At 39.0% G+C, this 27,472-nt stretch overlaps 1 protein-coding gene across 1 annotated transcript in view; it reads right to left on the reverse strand.

Moving 5' to 3' along the window:
* Window positions 1-9,759: 9,759 nt before the first annotated feature.
* PLEKHO2 (pleckstrin homology domain containing O2) overlaps window positions 9,760-27,472 on the reverse strand; it is a 36,042-nt gene continuing 18,329 nt past the window's right edge. Inside the window, exons 2-6 of the mRNA XM_072402646.1 lie at window positions 26,794-26,940; window positions 23,298-23,414; window positions 17,826-17,930; window positions 14,872-14,973; window positions 9,760-13,901 (exon numbers count right to left, since the gene is read on the reverse strand). Of these exons, the coding sequence (XP_072258747.1) occupies window positions 12,696-13,901; window positions 14,872-14,973; window positions 17,826-17,930; window positions 23,298-23,414; window positions 26,794-26,940 (1,677 nt within the window). The 3' untranslated portion in view covers window positions 9,760-12,695. The remainder of the gene's footprint in view (window positions 13,902-14,871; window positions 14,974-17,825; window positions 17,931-23,297; window positions 23,415-26,793; window positions 26,941-27,472) is intronic.

Genomic DNA, 27,472 nt, shown 5'->3' on the forward strand with positions numbered 1-27,472 from the left:
TAAAAGTTTACAATTAAAAGTTTTTCTTTCAATGCTTAAAGAGCCATACAAGGAAAGGGACAAATGCAATTATCCAACTACTAATCGCCTTTCCAGCACTACCTGTCACTTCTTCTTCAGTGCCACCATTGCAAATATGAATATATAGTACTTCTAGGTACGGGGAAGCATGTGATTTGACATTGTTCAGGTCTTCTTTGCTTTCATTTTCACAACTGAATATTGGTGTTGGTCCTCTAGGTATCCTTATGTTACAAAGTATTTACACCACGGCACCATCTACCTCTAGTCTGTTCCTATTATATGCATCAGCTACCACTCAATCCTTTTTTTACCCATGTGCCATCCACTAGTAAACCTTTCCTTCCGTCTGATTTACCACTTAACCTTTCTTTACCTATGTACCATTTACCACCACTGCACTCTTTGTTTTCCAAGCACCATCTACCACAGAACCCTTCTTTCCCTGCACACAATCTACCACTTAACATTTCTATTACTATGCACCGTCTATCAAAAGACCTAATTTTCTATGATCCAGCTACGACTAAACTCTTCTATTCCAATGCACCATTTATGATTTAACCTTTCTTTTCCTATGCACAAATTACCACTGGTTCTTTGTTTTAGATGCACCATCTACCACTGATACTTTCTTTATTAGTGCATCATCCCCCTTTAAACCCTTCCTATCCTAAGCATTTCTACCACTGAACCCTTTTTTCCCAATGCACCATCTACCACTGAACCCTTCTTTCCCAATGCACCATCTACCACCGAACCCTTCGTTCCCAATGCACCATCTACCACTGAACTTTTATTTCCCAATCATCTACCACTGAACCCTTCTTTTCATATACACCATCTATCACTGAAGCAGAAGTTTATTCTGCTTATATTTTGCTTTGTGCGGAGTAAACTTGTGGACTATTGATGGCTTCATAACTTTAAACTGCATCAAGCAGTACAAAACTAGTGCTAGCAGTGTGCAGGTTAATATTCAGCCAAATTTCTGTTTAAATCTGATCAATATTGAATAGTGCACAGGAGTGATCCTGGTAAAAGATCACTATCAAGGAGATATTGCTGGTTTGCTTGCTTATGCAAATGACCAATAGTGTATGGTCGGCCTTAATCCATGCCAATAAACCAAACAAAACATTTACTCAGCTTCCTTGGCATTCATGTAGCACTGAGATATGAGTGCGGTAATTTACTGATGTCATCTTTAATGATGTCACAGCACTTAACTTTGCATTTATTGTGTTATTTAAGAGACCGCAATTAGTATAAGTACAACAGGGAAGTGCAGCAGTAATACATTGGTGGTCACCAGACAATAGCAGTGTGGTAACTAATAGGAGGAAATTGTTTGATGCTTTCACCCATTGGCTTATACTGGTATCTCTGTGTCCTAGACAGCAATACTAATGCACAGCAATTTAGGCATTGATAACACTTATTGCTGCTTTAAAGATGTAGAATACCATGATAAAGCTTATCACTGCTATGTTACTGGGATATCAATTGTGGCAACAGAAAAAAATGAAATATTGCAAGGATAAATACACAATTGTGGCTTTATAAATGTGCCCCTTAGGATTTGTTTAGACTGGCAGTAAAGTTATGGTGCAGCTACCGATTCTTTACACCCTTGAACTGTGCCCGTGGTTGAGAAGCTATACATGGGAGCTGATTTATTAAAGTTTTCCAAGACTGAAGAAGGTAGAAAGAACCATGGATGAACCTGGGTGATCCAGCAAACTTGGAATAATTCTGGCCCAGGATTGAAACACTACCAACTAATAGCAACTGATTAGGAAATCGATTTCAGGTTTGCTGGATTACCCCGGTTCTCCCATAATAGTCTATCTTCTGCAGTCTAGGAGAGCCTTATTAAATCAGCCCAATAGTATCTCACCATTGCCCACCCATAGGGAATGAATCAGGGCAGTAGTGAGCGGTTTAGTACTATCTGCTGTAAAACGGTCAAACGCTGGGGCATTAAAATCCTGTGCAGCGATAACAACAGGTGGTAAGGTGCCAGGCTCTGGGAATAATAACAAGCCCCACTTGCTGAATCCCACCATGCAGAGTAATACAAATCACTTGACTAGGGTAGATCCTAAGAAGCCATGAACTGCACCATCAGCCAATTTAACCCCCAAACCACAGCCTTCTGGTAACCAAATCAAAGACACAAGACCTGCGTTGGATTAAATCGGCCATAGCAGCCCATTTTATTTTACAAATAAGGGCCACCATCAACCACAAGACCCATACTCTGATAGGTCTTACCCCCTTGTTTCCCCCCCAAAAAACATTAAGCTTTTCATGGACCTATGAAAGAACGCCACACTGCTACCATGACAAAAATGGGCCCAAAACTGTAATCCAAATTAACAAGGGAAGGAGGGGAGGAGATGCTTGCTTTCAGGTAAATGCTGTCCCCTCACCCCCACCCCTCTTTATCTTATAGCCTGACCTTTTCCACACTCCCCATCAACCATTAACCTATCACATCATTCCACCTTTTTCCGCACTTTTTCTTTTTCCCCGCACTTTGACAATTTTTTTTTTAAACCTTTAACCCTCTGTTTTCTGTCTGACCCAGTCATGAGGCCCCTTGCTCTATACTAGCTCCAGGCCTACTGACTATTGCCAAAACCTCTTTCTTCTCTACCTGTGTATTTTTATCAGTTTTTCCAGACAGATACAGTTAATCCGTACATTTTGTGTCTGAGCAAAGAGTACTGATAAATCACAGACTGTTCAAATTTTTATAAACTTACAAAACATTTAGCAGCAAGTTAGGATACAGCATAGTAAAAAATGATTTTGTATATCTCTAGAAAAAGTTCCCTCTGAAATGTTTTCCACTTTCTATCACTGTCTGAATTAATGAGCAGAGATAAAAATAAAAATAGAAATACCTTGACATTTGCAAATGTAAAGCACAATAATTTCTACATTATATCAGTCTGCTCCACAATGATGTGATTTAGTTATGCTTGTTAAGTTCACTTTAAAATTCTAACATGCATCATTGGAAAATTTATGAAGTGCAACTTCTGATCAACGGTTCGGTTTAATAAATGAGGAGTTGGTCATAAAAATCTGCATATGCAATGTGATAATAGCTATATAGTGCAGCAAGCAAGTAAACATAAAAATTACAATATAAATTACAAGCATATATTGCAATAAAAAGAATGTGATCACTGGAAATAAATAGGGTTTCCTGACAAGCTGATCATTAATATATATATTATTTATAAAGAGGAGGCAAAAATGTATACACACTTTAATAGTGGTTATCTATGCTCTTTGATGATCTTGATACTATTGGTGACCACTGCATACATACATATATAAATATATATATATATATATATATATATAAATATATATATTTTTAGCTTGTCAGGAAACCATATTTATTTTAAGTGATCACATTCTTTTTATTGCAATATATGCTCGTAATTTATATTGTAATTTTTATGTTTACTTGCTTGTGTATATATATATATATATATATATATATATATAAATAAATATATATTAAGAGAAAGAGAAGAAATCTCTACTGAGATAAATACAAAAGCATTGCTATCTTCTTTAAAAAATAAAAAAAAAACAGTTGTTTAGTTGTCATGCTGACCCAACAATTTCAGCACTTTCTAAATTACTGCAAGCATGCAGATCTAGCTTTGTGTCACCACTTTTGCTCAGGGTCTGTGATTTATAAAATACTAAGGTATTCTTTCTTTTCATGTTCTTTCAACATACATCCTGACCTCATTAAACAGCATTGCTACAAATATATAAACTTAGAATGATTTGAAAAAAATCAGCAGCTAAATCCTAATATTCCTCTCTGACAACTCAGAATAGAAATTTTACCAGTCAATCTTTTGGGGTGGGGGTTTAATTAATTTATTTTTGTTATTTCTAGAATGGGAGTGTCCCCTTGTATCATATACCAAAACTCCAAAGTCACCTCTAAACTCTAAGCAACAAAAACATACAAGTAGGTCCCAAGTTATGTCGCTTTTCAATATAAATAAAATGTAGAAAAACATTTATTAGGTGAAATAATAAAACAAAACAAAATGCAACTTCATGAAGAATGTACATAACTTTAAGCTCAAACCAAGGTTCAAGGTTTAGGCAATTTCCAGTGAATAAATAAAACTGACGCGTTTCGCCCCTGAAAGAGTTCCCCATGAAACGAGTTGGAATTTCATTATATCTCTGAGAATAGGTCTTTATTTATAACAAGAACATTTCAATTCACCTATTTTTGACATATTTGCTACCCTTACTGGATGTCGGTTCCAAGCTGCTCTTTTGGTATTGTGTAAACTTTCCATCTGCTGGTTTCAGGTTGTACCTCAGAGTTCTTGATCTAATCAGCACAGTACAGTTTTTTTTACTTGACATACAATTTATTAAATGTTTCCGATTTTTAAAAAAAAATGTTTCTAAGCTGAACTAAACCAGATTGCTCATGCCTGCTATACTGTATCATAACCTGAAATATGCTTACCACCACATGCTCTGGACAACAGAGGAATATTCACCTTGCCAATGTCAAGAAGCACAGAGAACATGGAGCATCATATTATCTCACAGTTCTGTCTATGATGTTATGTTGAAGGATCAGTTTTGGTTACATTTATAGAATACAACATTTTTAACCTGACCTGGAAAACCGCTATTTTGTTCCGACTGTATATTATCTACTTTTTTATTTTGTTTTACTTAAAGTCTTGCAAGTGTTTTCAAGGTACAGTCTTGCAAGTGTTTTCTTTTATCCAGGAAATGTGAATAACCTAAAAAACCTCATACTTACTTACCACTTCCTACTACTGCTACCCTTCTCTTTTTATACCAGAAATGAAAAAAATGATCAGATCAGCAAACAAGCTCTCATTGTTTATTAATATACTGCAATGAAACACATAATTTTCTACATATGTACATTGTCACACTTACCTCTTCCTTGCTTAAGCGCAGACACGTCTCTCCTGCGGATGCGGGCAGTTCTGACTCTGAGCGTGCCTACGCTAGCAAGCTTTATCAGCTTCACTGGCCAATCAGAAAATAGCCTCATAATCACCCCTGGCTATAGTGCTAGCTCACACACTGCACTCAGTGTTCGTGCAACATGTCTCCATTGTGCCGAGCCCCTAGTTCTGTGAGCTAGTTCCTAGTCACCTGGAGCTTAATTCAGTGTTTCCTCTGTCCAGCTGCTGCTTTAACCCCTCGTTGTCCAGTCTGTTGGTTCCCAGCCAAGTTCCCTGTGCTGTTCCAGTGTTCCTGTCTGTCTGTGGATATCCCTGAGTCTCCTGTTCCTCCTGTTGCTTCCACTGACTCCAGTGTTTCCCTGTGTCTGCAGTGGCCCCCGTGTCACTAGTGTCTGTATCCTGTCAATTGACCCCTGGAGTGTGACCTGACCTCTCTTGCTTGCTGCATACCTCGACCCCGGCCTTCCTCAACTATCCTTCTGCTTTGTGATTTGGTACCGTGTTTGGCCAACCTTGGCGTGCCCAAGGACCGCAACCTGGCAGTAACCAGCAGTGCAACATTCTCACCATCAGGGGCTCTGGAGAAGACCTGGTTACTGCTTAGACTCTGCGCCTTGGCCCTTCTCAGGGCTCCCACCACCTCCAGGAAAGCCGTAGCACCCCCTAGTGGTCCTGTCTCTCTGTGCGTGACATACATGTAAAGATTTAGCATTGATTCAGCATTGGTAAATATACAATGGGATTTCTGGTGAAATAAAAATCATCAGTCAGTCATAAAGGTGAATATCTTTGTGATGCTGAGCCCCATCTTTTCCCTGTGCCCTGGGAAGCTGCCGTTGTCATCTTAGCCTAGTCTCACTTATAGCACAAGTTGTGGTTTCCTATGCTGCCATGTTTACAATTAAGCTCAATGTGTAGTAAAAGTAAAGGTAGCAATCAGAGCCCTGGCAGCCACTAAACTTGGGGGTTCTGGTAGGATTTGCCCCCAACTGTTTTTTTGGCAATGTGACTACCAGTCATTCCAATGAATTAATGGTCAGCTCAAGGAGAGGGAAAAATGAACATTAGGAACTAAAGTCTATTTAGGAAAACAGTATTAATGCTCTCAGAATACTCTGAGACCAAACACACATGCATTTCGGCACTTTTTGTACAGTAACACTTTAAACACTTTTTGCAACTCTAATTACCAGGTTTAAATCTCAGCCTGGTCACTATCTGCATGGAGTTTGCAGGTTTTCCCCATGTTTGCATGGGTTTCCTCCCGGTACTCCCATTTCATCCCACATTCCAAAAAAACATGCCATTAGGTTACTTAATTTGCCCCCCAATTGACCTTAGACTGTAATAAAGACACATGACTATGGTAGGGACATTAGATTGTGAGCTCCTTTGAGGGACAGCTAGTGATATGACTATGGAATTTGTACGGCATTGCGTTATATGTTGGCACTATATGAATACAATAATAATAATATCTTGTGTCCAGACAATGCAAACACCAGGCATTACCCCAATGGAACTTTACATCTTTTCTTGAGACTTTCCATAGGACTATTTAAGAAACAGAGGTGGATGATAGTTGTGAACCAGTGGCCATTCCCCTTAGATCTTACCTTTGCATGTTTACTTTGCTCCTTGTTTCTCATAAGTACAGTTGTTCCGAAGGTAATGTTTAGTTCTAGAGATGAGGCAACATACCACAATATTCAATTTCAGGTACAAGTTTATTCCAATTTGAAAATCAGTTAAAAAACTGCTAAAAAACATAGTGTTTCAAGGACTACAGGCCTTCATCAGGGCCCTGGGTCCCCAGTATGCCTCCTGGTAGACATGGCTAACTCAGATACTAGCAACATAGTAGCTCCAGACAGCAGCATTCTGTAGGCCTTTCTTTTACAATTTTGCTACTCCACCTTTTGACCGCCTATTCTATGATCATGAAGAATGGCTTGTTGAAGAAAGCACAAGGAGGCTTACAGAGTCGTGGTGTCTTGGGGTCTTTATCTTAATCATATTTGCATAGAAAGCATATGAAGGACCCAGAGCCGCAATGAAGGGGGCACAACTATAGAACTCTAGTTCGGCACCACCGACCTGCAGTACAAAGTATAACTTCTGAAAAATAGTTTACTTAATTGGCTGAAAACTATTTAAGAACACTCCTTCAAACAACATATTCTTCTCCCAAAAAGTCATATGAATCCCCCCACTGAATATACATTTTAGTGTCACCATGCTTTATATAATATCATATCAACAAAGTGCCATCACCTTGTAAAGCAGCACTATGTAGCAAATCAGAAGCCAGCTGCTTAGAGGAATTTACTTTCCAGAGACTTTTCCACCAGCTCTGGCTGTAAATCCAGTATACTTGGAGTTAGCATAAAGCCTGATTGTTGCAGCCTTGCCATCTCCTGGCAGCGCACACACTGTGCTGCTGTTTATCATATTGTTGTTGGCAATGGTGCAATTTCTAGAAGGGGAGGAGGGATGCCATTGCTGGGCTGTACCAACTACGCACAGGATAAGGAATGGCTAAACCTTCCTGTTACAGATCATAGATCATCTTGGTTAAATGTCACAACAATTACAACGTTTTGTGAACAAAATTGCAGAAACAAACTGGTTCATTGACTCAGGTCATATGCTGTACATCTGCATTTATGTGCAACTTTACACATTTATAAAATATCAGGTGGTGTACAATAAAATAAAAATCAGTTAAAGCATACCTAAACTCAGAAATTTCACTTTACATAAAAGAGTAAACAACCCTTTTATGTTAAGTAAAAATTCTGTTTGTTTAGGTTTTTTTTTTTAAAAAAAAAAGGGTGCAGCACTGCCCCCATAATGAATGGAAGCCCAAAGCCTCCTGGGACACCTAAGGCATGCATCCTGGGAGCCTTTTGGTAAAAAGAGAAAGATTTACCGATCTCACGCATGCCCAGTGAGATTTGCATATTTTTTCCAACCTATGTCACCCGATCTAGCGCCTGGGTCAGGTGATGTAGGAAGAAGAACGAGGAAGAAGAGAAAAAGATGGCGCCGCCTGGCATGCCGACTCAGAGACGGATACCTAGACAACACAGGACCTGATGGAAGAGACTTTCGGACGGATGGACTGTGCTGCAGGATTGAAGGTAAGTGGATTTTTTTTGTTTAAGGCACTTTTCAGTTTAGTTCCTCTTTAAGATAAGATAACCTCACTTTCTTTCTTTCTCACCCAACATTGCTTTGTGTTATAGCTGCGCAGGGATTTACTATTCCTATGATTCCTATGTTTGTGATTAAATATATAGACGTGATCAGACTATAGATACATAGCTCAACATGTTCCTTATTTGGCAATATTTGAGGTTGTAAATACAGTTATCCAGTTAGTTGTCCATGCACTATCTGTTCTAGTTCTTGAACTCAAACAAGTTTATTGTAGAAGTGCATAAAGAGCCAGAAATGGACCCTACGAAAGTTAAGCAGCTTTGCAACCCACCCTACACTTTCATCATCCCAACCATTGACCATAACAGAAAAATAGTAATTCACTCAATCAAGCTAATAACCTGCATGCGAGGAGCTCACAGGGCATAGCAGTTAGTCATTTACAGCAGAATATAAAAGCAGTCTATGCCTAAAACTCATATAAAGCCAGCAGATAATCACAATACCTCCAACAAACCAGATTTTGTTAGTTCCACATATCCATTGATATCAGAAGATCAGTATTCCGAGCCAGCATCAAGGTGTATGGAGTAACAAATGGATACTTATGGTGGTTTTTCTTTACTCCTGGCTGCGTTCTGTGAGGTTAGCACCCTTGAACCATTAACAGCATCAAAGATCAGTCCATTGTGAATGCACCTCCTGTTTGGTTGGAATGGATTTAGCCCTCATATTAAAATTGGATTTGATGTTGACTCTGGGGTTTACATCGATATTGATAGATATATGCAACAAGCAATCTTTGGTTAGAGATGTTGTTGATATCCACTGGTTTAATTTAGATTTTGAGCTTGGCTGGTTGGGCTTAGCTTTGGACTGCAATAGTCATGGAGAAGCTATCCTGTTTGTGTTGTCTGTACTGGCATAACCCTGTCCCAACACCTGCAAGTGCACAGATTAGACCTATTACATTATGCTTCTGGTTTACTGCTGAGCCCCCTGTACAACCACCTGGCTCAATATGGTGGCTCCTTCCAATTCATTAGTCACTGTTCAAAAAAGGAGAGACTATGGGACAGCACACAAACCATATAGTCAAGCAATTATTTTGTACTATTACAAAGTGATATACATTAGTCAGAGGTATGACATGGAGACGGATATAATACACTTTTCTTATCTTCCCTAGAACAACTGGAGTTTTACTGCAAACACTGATGTGGTTACAGAACTGCAAGCCTTCTGTGCGTAACTATCCTTCTCTGGATATACAATATATAGAGAGGTAAAGAGAGGATTAAAGTGGTTCTGGAAAACTCAGACTTGATCACCTGCTAGAAGAAGTTTGCTAGCATAATGAATTGGTGGCAGCAGTGTGATGTATTTCAGATATTTTATTCCAGCTGTTATACTACAGCTGAATCTGGAGCACTGAACAGAACCAAACCTTGTACTTGGAACTGCATTTAAAGCCAGAATATTCTTCTGGCAGAGAAAAAGTCCAAACCACAGTTCATTGACAAGATTGTCACCCAGCCCCCATAAAATACAGAGATACAACAACTGATTTATTTGGCGAGGTTAGTGGAGTTTATTGCATTCAGTTACTTTGAAGTATACCGATATGTTTATATAATCCTTCACAGTTTAAGACGGAAACCTGCAGAATAATTAAGGAGATGTAATAAATAATGCAGAACTATTGTTTCAAAATGATTGTTTACTTCCATATTAACTCATAAGGTTTCTTAGACAAGATTTAGTTGAATTGTATTTTATTAGGATACAATAAACCCTGATGCCGGAAAGCAGAAAATTACAAACTAGATTTATTTTATTAGATTCCTGTCACTTGTGATTTCTGAGCCAAGATTAGAAACTTGCTGAACTAGAATTAACAGCTGGAGTTCAGTAACACTTGGAATACCGAAGGTTCTTCATTTGTCATAATAGCTGTGAAAGGCATCTTCTAGACAGTCTGAATTGCCCATCAGCAAACAATTATATTCAACCTTTGCAATATGCCAGAGCGTTACGAAAAAACTAGGCAGTTCTGTAGAAAAAAAAAAAAAACACAGCCCGTCTAAATAATTCTTCATTAGTAAAATATAAATAAGTAGGTCTAAAAACTTACAGGCATTTCCTAATGCACTTACCAGGTCCAATACGCCAAATGATTTGATTTTTGTGCCAAAAATATGTTAAAATCTCCACTGCTGGGACAAACAATGTCCTTGGTGTGTGCAGGAATTACAGCTGCCCAGCCAATGAAGTTGGATGAGTTAGAGCCATGGCATCACCTAAATCTGCAGAAAGAATGGGGGTCTCAGTTCAATGGGGGTGATTTTCTATAGGCATTTTGGCTGTTCACTTAGCAAGGTTATTTATTGGGGATAATTCACTTAGTTTAGTGAATGATAGTGGTGATAGTTCACTTTGTGTAGAATACTCAATCATGTGTAAGTAAGGAAAGCTAAACAGTTTTTTTCCTTGAACATAATTGCATGGTTGAAGTCAGCAGTGAAGTGAGACTGCTTGGTCTTAGACTAAGGCTATGTACACACGTGCAATAATTGTCCTTGGAAAGGATCTTTCACCATCCTTTCCAACAACTAATGACTGGTCGATGCATGAACGTGTGCTGTACATACAGCACCATTATGCTCTATGGAGAGGGGAGGGGGAAAACGACGGAGCGGCACCCTGCTGCACCCTGCTGCACACCCCCCTTCACTTCCATTACGATCGTTTGTCGTCCATGATCTGTTCGGACGATGAACGACGAGCGCTGTACACACGTAAGATTATCGTCCGATATCGGCCCTGAGCCCTTATTGGACAAGAGCAATTGCAAGTGTGTACATAGCCTAAGTGGTGTATCCCTTGTAAAGGGGATATTTATTTTTGCTAAGTGGACATCCTATATTCCTTTAGTAAACCAATCCAGTGTTTCTGAATACAAGGACATTTTCAAGAATATGTACAACTGACGTATCTATGCCGAGCAAAACAGTATTTGGGAAAGAAAGAGTGATGACATTCTATATACTATAATAACTTATTTGTTAAAAGACTTCAGTTCAGATATACTGCTGTTGGAGGTCTTAACACGCCTACACCTTGCATTTGATTGGATGTAAAATGCCTGGCTTCTTTAATATTTTAGAGATGGCCAACCATTGGCAAGGGGTCAATGTATATGATAGGGAGCAATTGCCTCTATGGCAAACACTTACATACTACCCTTTGAATTCCTAAATAAAAAATATGGTTGTATTGAAGAATGTTGAGAACAAGAGGACTGCACTAAATGTAAGAAGGTTTGTTAGATGTCCACACAGAAGACTAAAAGGTTTGTGGACGGTAGATTCATCCAGCTTTTCACAATGAAACGTAACAAGTGTTGAAGGATGAGCCATTGCTGCATCAATGGCAGAACTGTGATAGATTAATGAACTAAACATAAATGTAGCTTTTAACAAGAAAATGAAGGGGCCATTGTTTCATCAAGCATTAAGAAGAAAAAGGAAAGCTGGCATTATGGGAAAATAGAGGCACCAGAGACATTATAGCATGGCCACACATAATCCACTTTGACACTTGGATTTGCTGTGCTGGAACCAGTAGAATGCAAAGCATGGGGCTAGAAGTAGCCTCTATTGTCCTTTCTCTGTTTCTGGCTGCCCACAACAGCTATACAAAGGGACACTGCTTTGGTCTACTTATGCCAGAAAAGGCCAATGGGATCAGTTTGCAGGTTCTCCCCATGTTTGTGTGGGTTTCCTCTGGGTACTCCGGTTTCCTCCCACATTCCAAAAACATGCCATTAGGTTAATTAGCTTCCCCCAAATTGACCTTAGACTGGTAATGGCATATGACAATGGTAGGGACATTAGATTGCAAGCCTCTTTGAGGGACAGCTAGTGACAATACTATGGACTTTATAAAGCACTGCGTAATATGACAGTGCTATATAAATACAGCTTGGATGTGCACAATCAACCTAAATTATGACACTTCCTGCATAATTATTCACTTTAAGTGAATCCACAGAGTTTATACCGAGGGTTTCATTGTTTTTATCGTTAAAAACTTTGAACATGAACAAATCAGAATTTAGAATTCAATGATCTAGCTCAAGATAACCTAAATCTGTTTTATCATGGGTCACTGCTCTTTGGACATCATTATTGCTTTTTAAGCAATCTCTCTTTCTTTATATATATATATATATATATATATATATATATATATATATATATATATAAATATTCATCTGTTCTCATTTATTATCTTGGTTTTTGTGGTCGAGTCCTTCCAAGTCTACAGAATATCTCATAATATACAGTTAAAAAGATAACATTTTTTACTGCAAAAATATTCAATTTACAGAAACTTTAGCTAATTTGGTCCTCAAGCTGTGAAAGAAGAATGTTAAAAGAGTAAAGTGCTAAAGCAGTTTGTATTGCATATCTTTAAGTTCTTTCAGTTTTTAAACATTTACTAAAATGGAACACTTCTCCTTTGCAGTGCCATTAATTCCTTTTGCTTTTCTTTTTGTTTGTCAGTCACTACGACTGATGCATTTGGCTCAGTTTCCTTCATCACTTGGATAACGTCAGAAGCTCCTTGAAGCTGAGCCATCAAATCATTCAGAATTATTTCTGGATTGCAATCCACCCCATTTCCTTCTGCAGTCTCTCCAAGTTGGCCCATTAAAATCTGGTTTAGAAGAGTCTTTGTTCTCTCCTTTCCACAGGCTAGCTTCATCTCTACTTGATCTAAATGTTCTTTAGTTAGATGATGCATAGCACCGTCTTTATCTGTTTCATTTGTTGAAGATAAGAGGTCTCCCATGGACGATGCTTTCATTTTGCTTTTGTTGTGATGTCTTTGTGCTGTCACTGGGCCAGTTTTCTGTTTATTTTTGATATATCGGGGTTTTTTCTCAACAGTCGGTTGTTCAGTATGCTGTTCTTGAACATCACTAGTTAGTGTAACTTTCCCATCCACCTTATTTGTTTCTTCATTGCTTTCTGTAGATGTTTCCTGAGGAACATCCTCATCCTTCTCAATGTCATTCAGCTTCTGGGACAACCTCCTACTCTCTTCTTGAAGTTCATTCAAACTACTTACTAGTTCCTTTGTTTGTAAGTCTTCTGATAACTCTGCTTGGCATGGAATTGATAGGTTTTCCAGCTCATCAGATTCAAAATCGACCAAGTTTTCTTTGCTTCCTCTCTCTTCCGACATGCTGTCCTCTTTCTCCTCCAAGTCTGACGATGAACCAACCCACTTAATCTTCATCTTGTCGGAAAGAATTTTAGGAGGAGGTTTGGGAGGAGAATTTGCCACTTCATTAAGATTCTCTGTGCTCTCGTTTTTAAGTGCTAAATTTTCATCCAAACTTGTCTGTTCAGTTTCAGACATTAGTTTCTCACGAGCATAAATATTTTCTTTAAGACTTTTTGGAGGAGGAGCTGGTGCTGGAGGTGTTTGAATGTCACTGTCTGTTGTGTCAGGTATGGCATTCTCCAAAGTTTGGGGAAGACTTGGCTTTGTGGGTGGCATAGGGATCTTTACAGGTTCCTTCCGAGGTTCTGGCTCTGCATCCTTAGGCTTGGGCTTTGGTGGTACCACTGTTAATACTCCAGTGTCCAGCGCCTCCAGACCCAACCTTAAAGAGTCATCAGTAGATGCCTCTGCCACCTGAAAAAGATAACATTTTTAAACACAATCAATGATAAAGCTATAGGAATAAAATTTCAATGACATTCACGTTTTCAGGATTGCTTGAGATAATCAGTTCATTTCTCTTCACTAGAAAGCAACATTGAGCACCTTCTACAGGTTCATGTTTATAGACTTTTCTATTGTCTTTCTATTTTTATTATTACAAAAAACATGTCTAGTTGAATATGATTACAGGATATACAATGACTAAAGCCGCATACACACGTGCAATAATAGCCGACTAATATTGCATGATGCATGGACAAGTGCTGTACATACAGCACCGTTCTGCTCCATGTGTGCTGTGCGCTCTCTCCTTTCCCTTGCATTAGGATTGTTAGTCGTCCATCGATCTGCCAGGACGAGCGTTCAGACGATGGGTGCTGTACACACACCAGATTCTCGCCTGATATCGGCCCTGAGCCAATTATCGGGCGAGAACCATTGGATGTGTGGACGTAGCTTTAGAAAAAGGAGAACCTTCATATACATATTAATAGACTGTAATCAGGGATGTAAATCTTCACTGCAATGGGGCATAATTCTTAGCTTATCTTTATAGAACAGTAAAGGCAAATACACTGAACCTGCTGCCTTTAATGTTTGTGTTACCCTGGGTCTCCATATAGTTTTTATAGACTCTGTACACTTTAAACAGATTAGATGCCGGATTTAAAAAGAAACATTAAATCCAACATTAATCTCAGGATTTAGTGCTTTATATCATTAGAAGCCCTGCAGTATGAAGGCTATGTTGAATGGCATCATTAGTCATTCTGCATTAAGATCTCCATGGTTGCTTGGATCTGGTTCTCATGGCTTGCACCTGGACACTCGAAGTTAATTTTATGTCTGACAGTATGACTAAGTGAAAACCACTGCAGATAAAACGGTTGCAACATAGAATTAGGCATCTTTCTGTCTAAATTTGACTTGAATCACATACCTCTTTGAGATGAATCCTAGTGGGTGGTCTTCTTTTTGTTGGTGCAACTTTTACTCTGTTTCGTGTCACATGGTCCAAAGAGCACGTGGTGTCTATCTTAACCTGCCAAGAAATTTAGAAGTCATCATAATATATATATATATATATATATATATATTGTTTTTAAGAATACTTAATCCTTTCATTTGCAGTTTAAAAGAGGAAGAACAACTTGTTCACAATCACACATTTTTAGTATTGTCATACACTGAACAGCAAGAGTTGGTTGGTTTTATTGTTAGTCATACAACAAAGGCAAAACATCTGTTGTTCCTAAACTTTATTTAGTGTAGAATATTTGCATGTGAACATGTATTTAAATGTCAAGCATTTAAAGAGGAACTGTGTTTTTCTCTCACCTAACATCCTGCAGACAACTGTTACAAGCAATACAGTTAAATCTACAACACAGACAGCAATAAAAATCTAACAGAGGGTTAACCTATGATATTCTATGGTCTGTGTTGATGTTGAGGAGTTCCACTTACTTTTTGTCTGGTGAAATGTTGTGAGCTGGAGAGAAATTGAGAGAGGACATTCTAATAGAGTCCCAAATAGCAGTAAAAACCAGAGAGGAGTTTTTAACCCTTTGCCAACTTTATACAAAACTAAGAAAACATGTTTTGCTGGGCATGCCCTTTATATGTTTATGCCTTTGCACGCAATACAAAAAAAGAGATTTAAGGTGATGTTTTTAAACTTCATAAGGGTTAAGTGGGGTTAACAGCCAGCTTTGAGTGAAATCCCTTTTGGATAGTGTTAGAGAAGTTCAAGGTTCACAAAATCTTGTCTATGACAGTGTAATAAGCTGCTGATTAGACACTAGACCCAAGCACTGCATCATATCAGGCTGTCACTTGCCCCATACCTGGAAGTACTTGCTATTTCCTGGTTGCTCCAGATGGGCAAAATGTATAAATAAATTGGCTAGGTCCTCCAAATGTTTTATTGCCTGGAGCATTAACTCAAAGATTCTAAATAAATCCCAGTTTACTGAAGTCAAAAATTGAAAGAGTTTCTCTTTCCATGGGTGAATGTATGGGTTCACAAGGCAATCCCCCTCTTACTGGGCACCAATGTTTTCCCATACCCCTTGCTGGACATTCGTGCTCTCGCTTGCCCTGTGCTGGGCAGTATTTTTTCCTTACCCTCCACTATCCTCCCCCTTTGGACACCACTGTTCTCCCCTACCCTGCTGTGTGCTATTATCTTCACCCATCCTCCACTGGCCATTATTCTTTTTGGATAGCCCCTGATGGGCACTGCTTTTCTTCACCAACCCGGGCACCAGTATTCTCTCCCCCATTTTTCCCCTCAGTGCTCACTGGGTTCTATTGTCACTATTTCCCCTATTTTCTGCTATGAACTATAGCTTACCCCACCACCCTTGGCACTACTGTGCCCCATGCCTAACAGTATGTGCTGGGGATGCTGAGAAGGTATGAGGGGGTGCTGAGAAGTTCCTGGCTTTGCCCCCTTACTGGTGAAATAGAAAAATGAGTGTGGGGGCATATGACAGCCTAATATCTTAGTATGTAACTGTGCAAATATCAGGTCTTTGCGATTCTTAAAACAGTTTTTTCTTTTAGTGAGAAGCTGTGATGGCAGAGGCACAAGCAACTTTCACGTTGTTGGAGTTATGGGCCGTAATGAAGTTTTTTTTCTCCAGGGAAAGTCAGCAAAGGACATTCACACTGAGATGTCACAAACACTGGGGGAGAAGTGTCCTTCCTACAGCACTGTCAAAACCTGGATATCTCGTTTCAAGACTGAGCATTTCACCGTTGAAGATGAGACAACTTGCGATGCTGTCCATGAGCTGATTATTGAGGACCAGCGAATATCTGCAAAAAAGATAGCCCAGATACTAGACATCTCACGGGAGAGTGTTTGATTTGTTATCATCACTATCCTAGACATGTCAGGATAGTGGGTGCCGAAATGTTTGAACGGTGATCAGAAAAAGGAACGAGTTAGTGACTGAGGATGAAACCTGGCTCCACACCTATGATCCTGAAACCAAGGAACAGTCAAAGGAATGGCGCCACAGCAGGTCCACGCGTCGGAAAAAGTTCCGAACCTAGAAATCCGCCAAAAAAGTCATGGCATCTGTTTTCTGGGACAAAGGCAGTATTCTGTCGGTGGACTACCTACCTCAGGGCTCTAGTATCACCAGACAGTATTATGCTAACCTCCTGGACCGGCTGAAGGAGGCAATTAGGACGAAACGACGTGGAGAGTTGACCAAAGGGATCCTTTTTTTGCAGAACAATGCACCTGCGCACACGTCCAACTTTGTGGCTGCCAAAATAAACACCCTGGGTTTCCAATTGGTCCACCATCCCCCCCCCCTACTCACCTGACCTGCCCCCTTTGAAGAAACACCTGAAGGGGCAACGTTTATTTCACTACTGTCTCTACCAACCTGTGCTCTCTACACTCTGTTATACATGCAGTACACAGACCTGACCCCTGCACTCTGTGGTATGTTGTTTATTGCAAACTCATGATTTAGTGTAAATTGTTTATTTCAACAGTTGTTCATTGCTATGTAGTTTGAATAAAACATGTGCCAGGTATCCCAGCATTTCGTGTGCATGTGGGGGAGTTACAATATGCTGGCAAGGACGATCAAGATGGCTTAAACCGGAAATAGAAGAAGATGGCAGGACCGGTGGTGGAACAAGGACAGGTGAGTTTTTAAAAAAATTGTGATCATGCAGGTATGTTTAGTTTATTGCAGAAGGAACATCACCTGTATACAGTGGTGTTTTTATCATTTCGACATGCTCTGCTTCAGAATATTTTTGCATTACATACTGATTTACAGTTGTCCATAATGCTTTTATTGTTGCTTTTGAAATACCAGTAAAACCTGTGTGAAGTATGAATGCACTGTCGAGAATAACTCATACCTCATCAAGGACTTTGTTTTTCCCCCGGTTTATGCCGTCGTTCAAGGCATGGATCCATGCGTCTCGCTCCTCTGCATTCTTAGCCTGAAATTTCACATCTTGCACCTAGGACAATTTTAGGATCAATGAATGTATACATTTACCAAAAGATAAGACATAAACTGTGCAATTATTGAAAGCGGATGGGGGGTATGAATTTTAGAACAAGCATTGAAATATTGAATTTTTGTGACATTCTTTCCAAATAAGGGGATGTTTGTGGTTGCTTCATATCAGACTTTCCTCATCCACTTCTGGCAGCATGCCTTGTTTGTACAGTTTACATGACATCATTATCACTCACACTTTACAATAACAGTAACAATCCACTTTCTTCCAATTCTCTATGCTTACTGGATGTTTATACAAGCAGATGCAGAAATTCTAAAAGAACTGTTCCTTGGCAATGTTTCCTGCTCATAAATTAACAAAATATTTGATTTTATAACCAGAGTATCAATAATAAATAAAAGTAAAAGAAACAACGCATATGTCTGTTTTCATTCTTTAAAGCTGATCTCTGAGCAAATAATTTATTAACTCACTTTGGAATTCAATTCACTTTCTGGTGTACTTAGAGAACAGGAAGTGAAGGGAAATCCCAGAGATAGAACACAGATGGCAAAAAAATTAAGTTCCACTTTAAAGATTTGGCATCAGGGTTTTCTTGCTGAAAGGGACAGGTGATGTCCCTTCTGCACACACCTCCCAGAGCCCTGTCTCATCTGTCAAAATTTGCTGAACTGCACATGTGTTGATCACCAAGACACCGGGCATATCCCTGCTTCCCCTGCATGTGCCAGGACTGAATAAACTCCTGCACACTTTTGTGGGAGTCCCATTGTCCGGACCCACCCAATCAAAATGACCGAAGATCAAACTGAAGCATAGAAGTAAAAAGTAGATGCCAGCACCTGCGACTGAATAGGGACAGGTGAGTATACATTGCATTTAGTTCCACTTTACGTTTTTCCTTTATTTATACTTTTAAGTGTGTCTACATGAAAAATAGTTCAAACCACTTTTAGCTCCTCTTTCACTATGTCTTATCGGGGAAATAGAAGTTTCCATTTTCCTATTCAGCAGCCACAACAGGATGTGGCTGTGATTCTCTCCAAAGTGTCATACGTTCCTTTTTTTGGCACTGGAATAGGTGTCTTATTCGGAAGATTTCCCTACTACAAGGCAAATCCAGAATATAAAGCAAAGATCATACATGGGTGGATCAGTCCACCAGATGAGGTACAGAGGGAGTAGCACAAGCTGGGTTGGGGTCACAGGCAGAGGTCCGTCCACGATGCGTACATTAGATAGGTCAGGAACAGGCAATGGTCAGCAATAGTAAATAACACAAATCACACTCCAGCACAGATCAGTCCAGCTAAACACTACAACAGGCACAGATCAGTGGGTGCAGAGAGGGTATAAACCCCCAGCAGCCAACGGCAGCACAGGAATGACATCAGGAACTAGTCTGCTCATTACTCTCAGCACAATCCCCTTCAGCTGCACAGTCTCAGAGCAGGGGATGCAGAGAGACCATTCACATCCAAAGGGAAACCGGGGATGCCACAACCTGCAGAGCAGAGGACTGAGAGCTATTTGCCTGATCCTCCCTGCTGCTGCAAGGGACACCGATAAAGAGAACAAGCAGGGCACGTTGGACTGTGGCGGCCTACAGCACAGGATCACCAGCCAGATAACTGTTTCCTAACACAATTGCCAAGGACAAATAGAGAAGAAGTAATGCATGCCTCAACTAAGTTAGTTCCAACTAATCCCTACTCAAATCTATAAAAGGGTGTTAAGGAATTAGATGCTCTTTAAGAAGCAAAGAGCCGCCATATGGCTTGAACCTTTAGCAGGAAGAGAAGATAGATGGGCAAATTCATCTGCATATCACCCTCAAATAGACATTTATAAAAGAAGAAAGCCAAGTTGGTAGGTTGCTTGATCCTGAAGCTTTGTGAGCCATTTTTCCTTGTAATACAATTGCCCTAGAGACACAGAACAGAAGCAACCTGTGCTTTTATGTAATTATTCATTTGCAACTCTAACTTTTAAAAATTTCCTTTATGCATTTGTATCTACAATGTTGATCTGATTATTGTACTGCTTCTTTACTAAGACAGTGAGCTGGACTGTGTATGAGCTGCAGCAATAATCAGGTTAGTGTGATCTCATGCAGCCATTAGTGTACACATGGGGGCCTGGATTATTGAGAATGTGCAGCAAACATGTTACGTTTAGACAATCGGGTAAAGTAAACTCATGGTTTAAAAAAAAAATGAAAAAAATGGTAAACTAATTGCTCTATTAGTTCTGAACTCCAAGCAGGTATACAAGTCAGAATACAGCTCCATTATTTTTTTTTTTATTTATTAAAACATTGGGATTGATTTATTAACAGAGTTTAATATAAAGAGTTGGAGAGTCCACATCACTTCGTGTCTGTTAAAAGCATTGTCCATGGGGCAGGAAGTGAGAAGAACTTTCCAACAGATAGCAGTAAACACCCACTGTGAAAAGACTAGGTCACTTTTTTATTATTATCCAATATTTATATAGTGGCAACATATTACGCAGCTCTTTACAAAGTCCATAGTCATGTTACTAGCTGTCCCTCAAAGGGCTCACAGTCTAATGTCCCTACCATGTTATTTCCACAGTCCAAGGACAATTTTAGAGGGAAGCCAATTAACAAAACTGCATGCTTTTGGAATGTAACTGGAGTACCCGGAGGAAACCCACACAAATCCATGCAGATAGTGTCATGGCTGAGTTTCGATCCTGCGATCCTGTGAACAGATACTGTGTAATAATAACAATAATTGTTTCAGAAAACCAGGTTTAGATGATTGAGGTCTGTGAGGTGGTAATCCTGTTGGAATTAGCCATCAGAGGATGGGTATACTGTGGTATATAGGGATATACATTGCACTAACAATACTAAGATGGTCTGTGGAATTTAAACAATGATCAATTAGTACTAAGTACTAATTGAGCATTACTAGTAGTAATTGAGCTCAATTAGTAATAGTACTACAAAAATGTACTATGAAATATTTTCCACACCATTACACCACCAGCCTGAATTGTTGATACAAGGGTGGATGGATCGATCCTTTCATGGTATTGGCATGAAATTCTAACTCAACCATCCAAATGTTGCAGCATAAATCAAGACTCATCAGACCAGGCAATGTTTTTTCCAATCTCCTCTTGGTAGATTTGTTGAGCCATTGAGATTTGTAACCTCAGGCGTCTGTTCTCAGTGGCATCCGGTGTGGTCTTGTGCTGCTGTAGCCCATCTGCTTCATGGTGTGATGTGTTGTGCATGCAGAGATGCTCTTTTGCATACTTCAGTTGTAACAATTAGTTACCATTGCCTTGCTATCAGCTCAAAACATTCTCCTTTGACCTCTGCCATCAATAAGGCATTTTTGTTCCAGAGATCTGCTGTTAACTGGAAATTTTTCATTTTTTGGACCATTCGCTGTAAACCGCAGAAATGGTTGTGCATGAAAATCCCAGCAGATCAGCAGTTTGTAAAATACTCAGACCAGCCAGTATGGCACCAACAACCAATAGAACCCTATTCTAATGGTTCGGTTTGAACTTCAATGGGTCGTCCTGATAATGTCTACATGCCTAAATACATTAAGTTGTTGCCATGTGATTGGCTGATATATGAATATTATGGATTATATGATGTATAGTCTTGACATCTGTCCAGTTCGGCGCAGTGCATGTTACCTCAATGCCAATGCCAACACATGTAGTTCATGGAATTCTGAATGACACCCAACACATCTTGCCAATGGACCTGCATTGTAGCACCACAGTGCATGTTATATATATAAATAAATTGCTGCACTTTAAGCTGAAATAAACGGCAAGGCTATATTTTGCAGAAAAGACGCGCTATGCCTTCTTAATAAAACAAGCTCATTGTCTCAGTCCCCTTTAATTTGTGCACTGAGCTGACATACGTTAGTGCCAGAATAAATAAACTCCCATTTACATGCAGAGTTATTTCATTCTGGTCCAAAGAAAGGACCAAATGACAAGTTTAAAGTTAGCATTTTTTTTTTGTGTCTTTCTGGGGAAATTTATTTTCACCTTTTTCACCATTCTGCTTTCCCTAATACAACAACACTTTGTTAACACTTGCAGCATTTAATATATCCTGAAAATAAAAATTGTATGCAGATTTCCATGCATTCATCAGCTGCAAACTGCACAGATTTTATCCAGGCAATTATTTAACCCCCATTCAAAGCAGTGTGGAAAAATACTTATGGAATCTATGAAGATATCTACAGCATCTCCTAGTAAAACAGTGCAAGTTATGTTTTTTGAACTCATTGATAATCATGCCACCCTCCAACTGTATATGTGTGTACCGGCTTATTCATGTGAATGGCTTATTCATACATCAGCCGTTAGGTGGAGTGGATAAATGTCCAAAAGAAAACCACAAATGCAAATTAAGCCATATAGTTGTAACAGATTAAGAAATATAGAGAAAATATTTTATTGGGGACACATTTTTTCTTATTTTAAAAAGGCCTAATATATTAAATTATTATAGAAAGGTTGCTATTAATTTTCAATCCTGACCAGATCTATTAGAGGGTTTCTGGATCATTCAGGTTATCGGATGATTGTCCATCCTCTCCAGTCTTGAAGTGCTTGAATAAATCATACAACATTTCCGTAACAGAAGTTACGTAAGTTACGAGTAGTTCTCACTCTAAAACAAACTAAAACAAACTGAGGTGGGCAGTTTCATTCTAAATGACTTCCGGATATGCTGGGTATCTGGTCTCCCATTACATTCATCCTCTGGCCTCCAATGTCACCACTTTGTATAATAATTGGCCATTGGAAGGAACTACAAAGAGCAATGGAGTTGACTCAACACTCAACAAACCTAGAAGTTTTCTAGGTGCAAATTTTTTTTACCCAGTAGTACCTTTTGAAGCAAGCTAATTTTGAAGGCTTAGCCAGCTCATTTACTTTTCATTTAGTGACAGAGTTGCTTGAAAGAGACCCCGTTACCACTTGATACAATTAACAGCAGACAAAATTCAAATAATATGTTGTTTGGATGAATTTTTTTTGCATACATTATTTTTTATTTACTTGCAAAGCACCCAGCAGCAGTCTCAGCTTTTGGATATCTACACAAGGAAGACTTTTACTCATGAATAACATGCATTGAATATTTTAAACATATATAACATCTTTTGCAATGTTTTTTTTCAAATTAATCTAGGAATATGGTCACATGTTTTTGAATATTGATTCTAAATAACAATTTATAAAATAATTATTACATTTAAACTCTAAGCAAATATATATGAAAATGTCAGGAACACAAGTATAATTTATTTAAATCCTAAAGTTCACTTGCTGCATATTCATTACCTTTGCGCCTGGGGATGGAATCAATGTGAAATGCTTTTTACGTTTTAGAAAGGCTTTTTGGTCCTGACATCTCTCAAAGTTGGCAAGCTCCAATGTCTCCAAACACTTCTGGTCATCCTGTGGTGACAGAATAATAGGAGAGACATTAAATGACATTTATACCACGGGTGGAGGAAATTAGTAGTTATTCTAGTCTTTAAAATGAAAATGGCCAGCACATCTATGTATAATTATGATAAAGTCCCCACATGAACCCTTGACCATATGTACCAGTTGCACCTCCATTTAACAGATATGCAGTTATTATATTTCAGCCACATTTTCTAGAATATTTTATATTATCTTTTACTGTTTTTTAAATCTCTATGGGGTTTATGCATTGCACTCTTAGATTTTAAAAGATAGAATATTCTTTTTTTGTCTTTGGCCAGGGAAGTGTAAAACATATTTTATGACATTATCTTCCCTGAGTACCAATTAGACAGTTGCAGGCGAGATGATGCTTTCCACATAGGAATTTATACTTTTTACCGCAAGCTTTTTTCATGTTTCATTAAGTGCTGTATTGGAACCCAGGAGAATAGGCAGAGGAAGAAAAGAGATGACAGTGTGATGCATCGAAGTAGTCAAAGATAATTGTGGTCTTCATCAATGCCATCAAAGAAAGTTTTTCAAGATTGTATGTATTTCATATAAGCAAGTAATAATGGGAGAATACATTATGAGTTTTCTACATCTTGATGGAATTGAGCAGCCATACTAGAAAAAGCCCTCAAAAGAGTGAGTTTAAAGGATGGCTGAGTCTTCAGGTTTAAAGCCCAAATTAACCCAACATCAAACAATAGAAATTCTTAAATCAATCATTGTTAATTAGTGTAAATTATTAAAAAAAATATTAAATTTGAACTGAACTTCAGATTCGAAAACCCTGTGCTTGGCTGAGGCTGTGCACCTATTCACACATTCAGAACCTCTTCTGCCTTTTAGTTTCCTGGTAACAGATTGAGGTCCTACAATTACCACCGACTTCCTGTGACTACAAGTCCTGCCCATGCACATGTTGACACATGGTTTCCCCTTTGAAGGGGAACTAAAGTTCTGAAAAAAAAAACATCAGATAGGTTAATTATTGCAAAAGGAACGAGTGATGTCCCTTTTGCAATAAATCACACTTACCTGCCTGATCACTGATTTCTTTTAGGAAAATGATGCAGGGCTGTATTTGCAATCAGACAGGTAAGGCTATTTTATTACAGAAGAGAGATCACCTGTCCCTTCTGCAAAAAAAGGACCTCTCTGATTGCAATTTTTATGAAAAAGGATTTAGTTCTGCTTTAATCTATGCATACTGGGAAAAGTAGTCTGGCATGTAATGCAATATGCAAGCACCTTTGGCCCATAAAACATGTTTTCTGTCCACTAGTTTGTTTTTATGTATTGCTTGTATATTGCTATTAGGTTCTCTTTTAGCTTTAGTTGGGCTTTAAAGTCACAAACTTTCTCCTCCCTCTTCCCCACCCCTCAGTACAAAGCTTTAAAAAACACTCCATTATATGAGGAGAGCTTCCTATTTCTCTTCCTAACACTTTTCCCCCTTTCATCAAAAGTAGAGCCACAATGCTACTTTATAAATCAGAAACATTACCAGGACTAACAAAACAGAATTACTAAATCACATCTCAGTGTATGGGAAGGGTACAGTGTTGGTGAACCCCCTGGTATGGGTTTTTAGTTAAAGCGGATTTTAGCATGGTCCCCCGTTTTTTTCTACCTATGTTTCTACAAGTAACTGCAAACTTTGATGTCTTTGGATAAGATCTGAATAAAAACAATCCACCTTTATGAAGCACAGTATATATACACTGAATTGAGCATTGCTCTGACACTGCCAAAGAACTGCCATGTTGTTACAGAAGTGACAGGTGTCAGCCAAATGAACCAAGCAGACTCGTCTTACTGAAGTCGTCGTACTGAAAGCAGATTTATTTCCAGGCAGCCATTGCCAAGTTTCCTTTCACAAGAAAAAATGGCCTTCTTGGCAGCTGCAGCAGGTGCCTGAAATTCCTCAATGAAGAGGAGACCGATGGTGACAGCCTAGGCCATGTACCCACCGGAGATCCGTGATTTTCCAGACATTACTGAGCTTTCCAAATGCTTCCTGTCTGAGATTCGTAGAGATAAATAAACGCTCTGGTCTAAAGCAGACACCAAGCCCGGTTTGAAATCACAAGTTGCTGACCTAAGACATTTTTTAAATCTAAAAAAATCTTTACAGTCAACCATCAAATTCATAATAAATTGAACCCATTGCATGCTGAGGTTTGAGGTTTACCAGCAATGGAGAAGGTGTCGTAGGTAAGAAAAAGACGGATGAAAATGTAGATTGATCAGAAAAGACATACCTCAAACTACCTGCCTTGTATTGTGTAGGTTCCATGGTATGGACTCCACAAATCCTATAAAAGTGTCTGGTGGTATCTGGCACCAAGAATTTAGCAGCAGATATTTTAAATCAGCCTCACCAGCCTGCCTTCTGAACTGCATATCTTTCTGCTGTTACTTTCCCTAAAAAAAAAGAACAAACGCACCCAGCTATCCACATACTCTAAGTCAGATCATCAGGCCTGCTTGATGTCACAAGTTGACGGCCAGCTTCTTCCTTTGCTAAATGGTGCATGGTTCTGATGCTTATATAAATGGTATATACTTGGTGCTCTTGGTGGAGGACAAAGGTCAGCATGGTCTGTGGCTATGCAGTCCCCATTGGTGTTCAGCAATTTGTACTCAATAGCTCTTTCCTGGGATTTAATCAGATGGCTCCCCTTCCCCCTACTCACTGATGATTCTTGGGTGCCCATTACATTTGCACTGGTTGTCCTTCCTTGGTCCACTTTTGGTAGGTACTAACCTCTGCATACCGGGCACGCCCCACAAAACCATCATTTTGAAGATACCCTGGCCAAGTTGTCCAGCCATCACAATTTGAACATTGGCAAAGTTGCTCAGATCCATACACTTGCCATTGTTCCCTGTTCCCATCCCATCACCTTTACGTATTTACTGTTGCACTTGCTGCCCAATGTATCCCAGCCAATGGCAGGTGCCATTGCAAGAAGACTATCAATGTTATTCCCTTCGCCTGTCAGTGGTTGTAATTTTTTGGTAGATCATTATATATTGTTATATATTGTATAAGGCTGTTATCCACAGCCTTATTCTGCTGCAAAATGCTGTAATGGAAAATAGTCTGTTGCTGATATGACTGCAGAAAATAAAATATAACTGTCTGCAAAGGGTTTTATATTGCAGAGTCACCACACTACGACTTAATGACTTACTGAATTATAATAAATTACACAATTTTTTTTACACAACTATTCTATTCCTCAGTGAAACATGTTTCCTTTTAGGTTACTTGAGCCCTGAGACGACATAGATGAAAATATGTTGCCATTGTTAGATTTTGAAGCTCCCATGTGTCCTTGGGATTCCTTACCTCATTGTCACATACAAGGAGCTGTGTCTTTTGTATCTGAATGTAGCGATCTTTCCATAGTCCAAGCAATCCGCTGCTTTTTTTCAGAAATCCAGCCTTGTAGGTGTCCTTGGGTACTGGGGGGGAGACAGTGCTCCCATTTACACCCTAAAGACAAATGAGATTATGGTAACATGAGTGAATGAGAAACACAGAAATGAAAGCAGGACAGCTTTCTGTGGTTTAATTTTTTACTATAGTTTTGGTTAAAGAGAACTTGTTAAAGAGAACCCATCTGCAAAATACATTTGTTGATGTGAACCATGACCTGCTGAAAACATTGGAGAGTAGTGATGTGTAAAGCTGGAAAAGGCTACAAAGATATCTCCTAGGACAGCACATAGTGGATCATGAAAATAGCACAAAGGCAGTGAAAAAAGAAATACAAGGTAATCTAAAACTTCTCTATTGCTGTAAGAAAATCAAAGAATAGGAATGACATTTGTGGCAAGAAGCCATAAAAACTGTTTCTTGTTTCGTGTTTACAAATGACCACTTCCCTGTCCTAATATTAAATTTGGGACCAACATGCAGTAATTTGTTCGATGCTAAAAAAAAATCAAACACACCAAGTGTTAGGCATGGTGGTAAACTTATGTTTTGGATTGTTTGACTGCATTGGGGCCAGATTGCTGTCATA

This window comes from Pyxicephalus adspersus, chromosome 2, assembly GCF_032062135.1.
Source record: "Pyxicephalus adspersus chromosome 2, UCB_Pads_2.0, whole genome shotgun sequence".
Lineage (NCBI taxonomy): Eukaryota > Metazoa > Chordata > Amphibia > Anura > Pyxicephalidae > Pyxicephalus > Pyxicephalus adspersus.